Source organism: Myxocyprinus asiaticus, chromosome 2, assembly GCF_019703515.2.
Source record: "Myxocyprinus asiaticus isolate MX2 ecotype Aquarium Trade chromosome 2, UBuf_Myxa_2, whole genome shotgun sequence".
Taxonomy (NCBI): Eukaryota; Metazoa; Chordata; class Actinopteri; order Cypriniformes; family Catostomidae; genus Myxocyprinus; species Myxocyprinus asiaticus.
The window spans coordinates 58,897,016-58,907,347 of record NC_059345.1 but is presented as its reverse complement, the minus strand read 5'-3'; the positions used below and the strand labels follow the sequence as shown (position 1 = coordinate 58,907,347).

The following is a 10,332-nucleotide window of genomic DNA, read 5'->3' as shown; positions in this document are numbered from 1 at the left end:
TAGCTAATGCAGCATAACTATGAGTTGCTATAACTATAACACCTAAGTTCTTTGCTGTAGAAGACAAAGTGACAGTACATCCATTGAGAGTCAAATTATATTTTAGCATCATAATTTAAAGGTTTTTGTTCCTATAATTAGTATCTCTGTTTTGTCTTAATTGAGTAGAAGGAAATTTCTAGCCATCCAATCTTTGATATCATTGATACACTCTGCTAACTTGGAGAATTGTCAAATTTCATCGGGTTTCGAAGAAATATAAAGTTGGGTATCATTGACATAACAGTGAAAACTAATTCCACGGATCCTGATAATATCTCCCAGAGGGAATCATATATAAGGAGAAAAGGAGAGGCCTTAAAACTGATCCCTGTGGCACACCATACTTTAGTTTGATCTGACAATTCCTTGTTTACACGTACAAATTGGTAACGGTCGGATGAATAGGACCTAAACAAAACTGTCCACAAATGCCAACATAATTCTTAAGCCTATCAAAGAGAATGTCATGATCTATGGTGTCGAAGGCAGCACTAAGATCTAAAAGCACTAGAAGAGAAATGCAGCCGCGATCAGATGATAAGAGCAAGTAATTTGTAACTCTGATAAGTGCAGTCTCTGTACTATAATGGGGCCTAAATCCTGACTGACATTTTTTGGTAAAAATTATCATAGTTGGAAGGACACTACCTTTTCTAGTATTTTCGACATAAATGGGAGATTTGAGATCGGTCTATAATTAGCCAACTCTCCAGGATCAAGCAGTGTTTTTTGATAAGCAGTTTAATAATATGAGTTAATTATATTAAAAAGAGGTTCTGAGGTTACAGGAAACACCTCGTTTAATAGCTTGGTCTGTACTGAATCTAACATACATGTTGTTGATTTTGATATTTTGATAAGTTTGTTTAGCTCTTCCTGTCCTATGACAGCAAAGGATTGAAGTTGCTCATGGGGAATAATATGAGACACTGTTTTCAGAGGTGCTATTGCAAATGGTTGCATAATTCCAATTTTGTTTCTGGTGATTTCAATTTTATCAGTCAAGATATTCATAAAGTCATTACTACTGTGCTGTGATGGAATATCTGGTTCAGCTGAAGCTTTATTCCTGACTAATTTATCCACAGTATTGAATAAACACCTAGGATTATTGTGGTTATTTTCTATGAGTTTGCCTTTCTGTAGCTAGACACACTATCATTCCATGCACCACGAAAGACCTCTAATTTTGTACTCTTCCACTTGTGCTCCATTTTTCGAGCTGCTCTCTTGAGAACATGAGTGTGATCATTGTACCACGGTGCGGAGTTTTTCTCTTTAATTTTATTTAATTGGGGGGGGGGGACACTATCAAGAGTGCTAGAGAAGACAGTATCTTTATTTTATGTGATTACATCAAGTTCTTCCAAATTGTTTGGTTTACTGAGTATTTGAGACAAATCTGGAAGGTTATTAGTGAAGCTATCTTTAGTGGTCGAAATAATAGTTCTACCCGATCAATAACGCTGCATAGATTGAGTGACCTTTGCTAAGCGCAGCATACAAGAGACTAGGTAAATATCTGAGATGTCATTGTTTTGCGGCAGAATTGCTATATTATCAACATCAATTCCATATGACAGAATTAAATCTAGCATATGATTATGGCAATGAGTTGATCCTTTCACATTTTGTCTGACCCCAACAGAGTTGAGAATATCGATAAGTGCCAGTGTATCATTTTCTTTATCTATGAGAATGTGGAAGTCACCAATGATTAAAGCTCTATCCACAGTAACTACTAGATCTGACAGAAAATCAGCAAATTCTCTAAGGAAATCAGAATATGGCCCTGGTGGTCTATATACTGTAGCAAGAACAAAAAATTACAGAGAATTTTTATTTATATCTGACGATGTTACATAAAGCATTATCAGCTAAAAATAATTGTACTTATATCCTGACCTCTGAGTAACACCAAAAACATCACTGTAAATTGTAGAAACACCCCCTCCTCGAACTTTCAGGCGAGGCTCATGTTTATAACAATAATCTTGGGGAGTAGACTCATTTAAACTAATATATTCATCTGGTTTAAGCCAGGTTTCAGTCAAACAGAGCGATTCTTAACTATTAGTGCTTTGGATGGAAGCAATCTAATGTTTAGTAGCCCTACCTTTATATGATGTTTATCCTAATTTTTTTTTGTTATTTTCAAGTTTGATATCAATCAGATGTTTTCTAAATGACTTAGTGAGGGTTTTGTGTTTGGTAGTTCGGGGAACAGACATAGTCTCTATATGATATCTAAGTGATACAGTCTTTATGTGTTGTAGTTTATGTGACCTGTGTGACGTCTCAAGGCAGCTAGCAGACGTTCGGCTTATCCAATTTCTCTGCTACCTGACCTGGGCCCCAGTTAGTCAAACACTACTTTACAAATGTAAACGGCCATAACTATGGTCATTTGTCCTTGGATGGCATTAAAATTCATTGCATTAGGCCAATCTATAAACTATACTTAATTGCAGTACTGTGTACATGCTGAACCATTTCCCAGTAGACCATTCCAGAATACAGTATTACCTCACTGAATAAGACATTGGCTGAACTTTGCTTACTGGAAATCTATACAGTAAAATAGAATACTTATCAGTGTAAAGTTATATCCTATATATATTCATATTAAGTTCATATATATAAATTTTTTGCCACAAATGCTGTCAACTGAGCTCAACTTATTGAACATATAGAATTAGGAATATTCCTTTAACACAAGTGAGACACTGGACACCCCCATCATGTCATTACAGTCTCTGAAAAAGATTTTAGCTTTAATATGTCATTTGCAGCAAGGCTGGATTAAATTATGCAGGGCAATTGAACTAAATTTACTCCAAAAAATGTTGTGTATTGACTAGTACTAGTAACTACTGCTACATTATGGCAAAGTATCATACAGCAAAGTGCAGGCTAAGCAACCAAAGTGCATTCTCATCAAAATACACACTCACAAACAACAATTGCCAGATGTGTTAAAAAGCACAATATGGGCACCGATGTCGTGATGGGAGAAACGAAACGTTCAAATAAATTGAACCAATTGTGTCAAAACACTGCACGCTGAGGACATCTGCTGGTGAAAAGCGCTCGAAACAAATGCAGATGACAATTTAGATTTTGATTTAACAATTTTTTTTTAACATTTTTTTTATTTAAGGTTAATTATTTAACGTTAATCTACAATGTCCTACACGTCATTTTTATTTGTATAGCACTTTTCACAACACACATCGTTTCAAAGCAGCTTTACAGAAAATCATGCATTAACAAAAATGAAACTGTAATATCTATAAAGTCTTAGAGTGATCATTGTATAGTTTGTTTAAATATGACTGTACATTGTGCATACAAATTAATGAATTAAATAATAATTTTATTTAGAACCCTTGTGAGCAAGCCGAGGGCAACTGTGGCAAGGAACACAAAACACCATGAGATGTTAGTTAATTGAGAAAAATAACCTTGGGAGAAACCAGACTCACTGTGGGGGCCAGTTCCCCTCTGGCTAAATAACATGAATATAATGCCAATATTAATTATTTATGAGCAGTGCAGGTCATGGTTAAGTGTTACGTGTTTAAGTGTTAAGGTCCAGTGTTTGAAAATAAATATATATATATATATATATATATATATATATATATATATATATATATATATATATATATATATTCAAAGCTTTGTACACTGTAAAAAATTGCTGTAAATTTACAGTCAAATTCCTACAGCAATCTACTGTGATTCTTAAATACAGTAGTTTGCTGTTAAAAATGTTGCATTCTGGGAGATCAAGAGCAGTCTCACTGTGAAGTGACTAGTTTTACGGTAAATAGCTGTTCTGTGCAAGGCATTAGGGGAAAATGAACATTTAAAATCATGATATCATCTTGGTGAAAGCTGTAGTGACATATTAAAACTTATATTTTAACACCCCCCCCCACCCCACATGGTTAGTGTTCATGATGTTTCTGACCAACTCCTCTGTTCTTTATCATCTCACATCAGCTTTCACTTCTCTGTCTAATGAGGTAAAATAAAAAATAAAAAATAAATCAACCTTTGAAGCAATGTACATATTAAATATACAATTTTGCCAGGATTGAACAGTGTATTGTTATGAAAAAACAACAACAACAACAACAACAACAACAACAACCTGTACACAGTAAACAGGTTAACAGTATAGCACTGCATTGTGAGTTATAATGGTGACATACCCATAAGCCTTTGCGCTTGAATAAGTATGTATGCTTTGGCAATGCATTGGGGCTACAAAAATTGTAAAAAAAAAACAACAAACAAAAAAACAAACAAAACAACAACAACAACAACAACAAAAAAAAATACAAAAGTTTTTATCCAGACTTAATAGAGGTATTAGTTTAATTAGTGTTGTTGTATTGTTATCAGTAGTTGTTTTGTTTAGAGTCACCATTATGGTGATTAGTGATCTCTTGAGTTGGAACCTTGGACCTTCTTTATTATTATATTATGTTCTTCCAGCCAGTCAATTTATGTTTAAGTAAAACACAAGTTGTTGCACTGTGCTACTTGGAAGACAAAACCTAAGATCAGACTGAATATCTGATCCTACCTTGCAAATGGCACTATATGTGGCAATAGTGATACATTACACATAAAAGCAAAAACAATAAATGACGGTTCAGCAAATGATATTAGTGAAATGAATGTTTGATGTTTTTGATGAACTTACAGCATACCTCCAGTTGTCAGCAAGACACACAGAAATCAACTCTCGGCATACAAAACACAACAATGGTGACAATTAACAAACATACTTTTATGTAAAAAAAAAAAAAAAAGTAAAAGCTGAACATTAAAATACAAGTAACTTAGACTACAACAAAAACAACGTCGAAATAAACCAGTAAATAGTAAAAGTAATTTCTTCATGCTGCAGTGCATGCTGGGAACACAGCTGTAAATTTCAGCAACAGTAGATAGTATGTAATTTGACAGCTATATGCCGCTAAATTACAGTTGTATACTGTAGCTGTAAAAACAGTATCTAGCTGTTAATTTCAGCAACAGCGAGACACCGTTAATTTTACAGTAACATGCTGGCAACCCTGCTGCCAGTTCTTTACTGTTTTTTTACTAGAAAATTTTTAACAGTGTATGTTGTTAACAGAATTTTAAAACTTGCTGGACATCCTCCCTCCCAGTAATGCAATTAAAAGAAAATAAATGGTTGGTTGGTTAACTGGTAAAGTTAAATACTAGCCTTTTATTGTCAAGAGGCAGTCATGACTTTGCACCGCAATCATTTGGGATCCATGTGATCTTAATTAAAGTCTAATTACAGAATTCAGTTTCAATTCCACCTCGAGCGTCGTTATCAGATTCGCTTGTTTAGACGCCGTTCAGAGAAACGAAACTAAAAAGGTCATCTAGAGGTGCATGGTAGTCAGTGACTAGAGAATCCAAGAAAACGTGCCTGAATGTATTTGGAAACCTAAAAGAAAAAGCAGCCAACCATTATGAAAAAGATACATCAAATCTGTCGCTATATGTTTGATAGCAAAACAACGTTTTGTGTCCGATCACAGAGTTTGTATATAGGACGGCTTATTTTAGCTATAAATTCTGCACCTCTGTTCGCTGTCATTAACTTACCCGGTTTTAAATATGTTTAGCAAAGCATTGAACACACTGACTGTCGTTTTGTGTATTCCTTCCTCCATGTATGCCTATATCTAAGTTAAGTTTCGTTTTTGAGAAATGGAGTGTGAGAGAGTAGATATTCCACTCGTGAACAGTTACTGCATGAAAGACAGTGGAGCCGACACAAATGCGGAATGGACAGGATTTACTGGTAAGACTGACTTTTTAAAATACAGAAGATATGGTTAGTTAGTTAGTTAGTTAGTTAGTTAGAAATACAGTAGCTAGAGTAAAAGGTTAGGTAATATTATAAATAATTTTCGGTTATAGTCTTTCTACTTTTTGATGTTTCCAATTTTTTTTATTTTTGTTTAAGATGTCAATGGGAAATTTTTCAAAACAAATAGTATTTGTTGTTAACCCATTACATTTGATTCAAGATGACACAAAGACAAAGACTACTGAATACACCTTTAAACCAGCTTTAAAACCATCCAACTGGCTGCGGGACGTCAGATTCAGTGACGCAGGCATTTATGAGAGTTTTTTTTTATTTTTATTTATTTATTTATTTATTTTATAGCATGACAACAATCATCCAAACAATCATAATTTTTCGTCGTATCCAAAGATTCATCCTCGTTAAAGATCAGCTGCATTCAGAGAGAGGACTTCTTATACTTTTAACAGCTCTCATCATAAGAACACTGCTAGACAGAATATTTTCGTCTCACAGAGCAGCACCAAAACATCTGTAATCTGAAACCTAACCCGTTCAGTAGAAGTGACTGTCAGCCTCTTAATAATAGCCTATTCTTTATGTGTGGGTTTTAAGGGAATTGTATACTCTCTATATAATGAACATCTCTTTTCAGGATCTTGATCAGTCTAATGCTATGGCATGTCATTTGTGTCAGTAAGTAGACAATGATAAGAATACTGCATAATTGATAAACATTTATTTATTATTTATTTTATTTTTAATCCTGCCCCTCCCTCCTCCCATAGGCTCCTTTCCACTCTCATCAGTGATCCATATCTCCTCAAGAGTAGGACTCTCAGCTGTTCTGCCGTGCACTGTGACATCGCGCCTGGAATCCGCTTATGCACCTCACATTCAGTGGCAGACCATAAGTGATTCTGTGTTTGAGCGAATAGGGGAGGAGATGTTTCAAGGGGAAGATTATAAGGACCGTGTGGATGTCCCAGAAGCGATGCTCGTGAGAGGAAACTGCTCTCTGTTCCTGCGGGATGTCAGATTCAGTGACACAGGCATTTATGAGAGTTACCTGGTGGTCGGTGAATCAAGTATCAAGAGTAGAACTTTCATTCAGAGCGTCCAACTCACAGTTATTGGTGAGGGCAAAGATACAGATGTTTGTTTCGCATTTAAAGGGACAGTTCACCCAGAAATGAAAATTCTGTCTTCATGTATTCAGTCTCATGTTGTTTCAAACCCTTATGACGTTCTGTCTTCTGTGGAACACAAAAGGAAATGTTAGGAAGAATGTTCAACTTTTTAATGAAAGTGAATAGTCATTGACACTAACATTCTGCATTGGGATGCAAATTTCAGGAAATGTTCTTAATCGACGATCGTTAACGTTAATAAATGAAAATCGATTAATCATTAATGATAACAATAATAAACTGTAAGTGGTGAACAGCTTGAAACTCAAAAAATACAAGACACACATTTTTCTTCAATTAAAGCTTTCTTAATACAACGTTTGTTTTTTGACTGACCAACCATTTTAAAGCAAACTTAAAAACATCAACATTGCATTGGAGAAATAAAATGTGAAAACATGAAACAGCCACCTGTTGCTGAAATATAATTTAAATAAATACATTTAAGAAATGCGAGTATTGGTATTTCCCTCTTAATATCGTTTTTATATAAGTGTATTTTTAATACATTCAGGCAGTGTTTTAATTAATTTTAATGAATTTACTGTTAATATATAACTGTTAATAATAACTTGTATAGAAGATACAGATGAGAGTTCATTAAAACTTCACCTTGTAGATCGTGGGATATTTCAGATCTTTTTTATTTGATATTAAGTCAAATAATAACACACTGTGTGAATACAGTTAATAACATACCTCTACACGGGTGAATGTGAACGTACCTCAGGGTCTTCTTTAGAGAGGTGCAATCGATGTGGTCGTGCATGCAGCGCGCAGGCGGAAGTGCGCCCTCTATCGGCGGATTACTGTATAGTCTCTTCTCGATCTGCTGGCATGATTACTGAATGCAGTTGTGCTGAAATTAATCAATGATCGATAAACTTAATCAAACAGATAATTAATGACAAATAATCGATCATCGATTATTCATTAACATCCCTAATTGTGCATAAAATATCGGTTTGAAATCCACTAAAAAAAATCATATAGGTTCGGAAAAGCATGAGGGTGACAGAATGATGACATCATTTTCATTTTTGTGTGAACTGTCCCTTTAAATTGAGTATTTTTGTTTTTGTTTAGTGTGTCCTGGCCAATATTGCAATCATCTGCACTTAAGACTAGCACCTGCATATATGCAGCATTATGCAAAAGCTTTCAGTTACCAATGTCATTGTAGAGATGCCCTATTTGCTCTCGGCCATGATTTATTTATTTCAGGAGCGAAAGTATCCGATAACAGGGCTGTTAACCACTAATTGTATTTAAATATTTACTGTATTACCAATTTGCTGTATTATTAGTTTATTTTTGTGTACTTTTTTGAGTGCTTCTTTAACTTATTTTACCATTGTCTAGATCAATGCAATGGTTTCACCCCTGTACAGCCATCTGACTTCTGCTCACTTTCCGCTGTAGATCACAAGAGCATCAAGTCTGTGGAAATTGGGGGAGAGCTGATCTTGGACTTGTACACACATCAAGCTGAACAAGTAATTTTTCAGAGCAGTAACGACACCAGGTGGACAGTCCTGTGGGAAAAAGGAGAAGTCACCAACAGGAAAGGTCATCTGAGAGAGAAAGACAACAGTTTGATTCTCAGGAGGGTTACGGCCAGCACTGCCGGCACATATAAAGTGTTGGACTCGCAGGGATTGGCACTCAGCACAGTGAAGGTCTCAGTCAGAGGTATAACTTTTGTTGAATATACACTCAAAAATGTACACATTTCACAATTGAATTGGGTAATCTTATATATGTATATTATGTTTCATTAATTTAATTTGATGGAATTTTTTTATGAAATTGAATAGCGTAAATCTTAAAAGTAGGCAAAAACATGTTTTGTTTTGTTTGTTTAGTGTATATTGTTTACATGTGATGGCCAGTTGCACAGGTTATTGGAATATAACTTATTTTAAAGGGATATTTCACCCAAAGATTAAAATTCTGTCATCATTTACTAACCGTCTTGTTGTTCCAAACCCATTTTCTCATCTGTGGAACACAAAAGGAAATGTTAGGCAGAATGTTAGACTCCATTCACTTCAATTGAATATTTTTATTTTTCCATAAAAGAAAGTGAATTGTAAGTGAAGCTAACATTCCACCCAACATCTCATTTTGTTTTCCACAGGATACAACTGAATAATAAATTATTACAGAATTTTCATTTTGGGTAAACAATTCATTTCAGTTATAGGTAAATGTCATTCAAGGATGTGATCAAAGACTCTTTTAGTCTCATTCTTTTTTCTCAATTTCAGAACCTATGCTATCCAGGGAAGCAAATGTTTTGAAAATTCAGAGTCCATTAGGTAAGCTACATTCAAACAGAGGTTGCCAAGGTACATCAGTAAAGAAAGTCATTACCTAGAAACTGAATTATTTTTGTAGCAAACATACAGCTTGAAACGTTATATTTTTAACTGGTTCCTTGCAGCATCTCTTCAGCTCTGACTATTTTTTTTTGTGTGTGTGTTTCCCCCCCCACCCACTCTCATTCATTCTAGGTAAAGCTACAGTGAATATGCCTCCCCTAAGGCTCATAATTGTTTTCCTCACTTTTAATTTAAAGCTTGAATTGCTGTTTCCTCTCAACTGAATTGATCTCCTTTTCATTGTACTTTTAACAATCTTAGTCTGTAATGGGACAAGTTATTTCAGTGCTTTGATGAAAAAAAATTGTGAGAAGTTTTATTAACTGTAGTTTAAAAGTTTGTTGTTCTCTGGAATCTATGAAACTAAATGAAATAATCTTGAACTTAATGCAAATAACTCATCAACAAAGCATTTCTGTCCACAGAACTGCTGCTAACTGTATGTTTTTGGCACCATTCTGAGTAATTTCTTGAGATTGTTGTGTGTGAACATCTCAGGAGATCACAGACCAAATCTTAACCCCAAAGAAATGTGTTCTGTAAATGTATCTAGATCAATGTAGGAGACTGATTGAGAATTACAAACAGAAACAGTGGTCAGTGAGGCTAATGGTTGTACTTATTTTAAAAATAGATTTTATTAATTACATTTCATAATATTATTTGTATTTCTACTTATATAAGCTGTTTTTTTTTTTGTTTTTGTTTTTTTTACTTTAATCAGATTTGTTTCTTATTTACTTAGATATGTATTTGTTGCTGAAATAAAGATCAGATGTACCTATATATGGAAATTTGCTTAAAAATACGTTTTACAGAATATTAAGTTACTTACTGGCCCTATTTCTTTTATTTCTATCTTAGTGTA

The 10,332-nt window shown here is 34.4% G+C and overlaps 1 protein-coding gene across 2 annotated transcripts; it reads left to right on the top strand.

The window, feature by feature from the left end:
* The first annotated feature begins 5,519 nt into the window (after nucleotides 1-5,519).
* LOC127450484 (uncharacterized) lies at nucleotides 5,520-10,306 on the top strand. 2 transcript variants are annotated; one of them, XM_051714643.1, is made up of 6 exons: nucleotides 5,520-5,881; nucleotides 6,546-6,586; nucleotides 6,679-7,026; nucleotides 8,503-8,772; nucleotides 9,351-9,401; nucleotides 9,597-10,306. In XM_051714643.1, exons 1-6 carry the CDS (start codon nucleotides 5,865-5,867, stop codon nucleotides 9,686-9,688), a joined length of 819 nt encoding a protein of 272 aa, XP_051570603.1. In that variant the 5' UTR covers nucleotides 5,520-5,864; the 3' UTR covers nucleotides 9,689-10,306. The 2 variants fall into 2 exon arrangements, with proteins under 2 accessions (XP_051570603.1, XP_051570593.1); XM_051714633.1 differs by lacking the exon at nucleotides 6,546-6,586.
* Nucleotides 10,307-10,332: the final 26 nt, after the last annotated feature.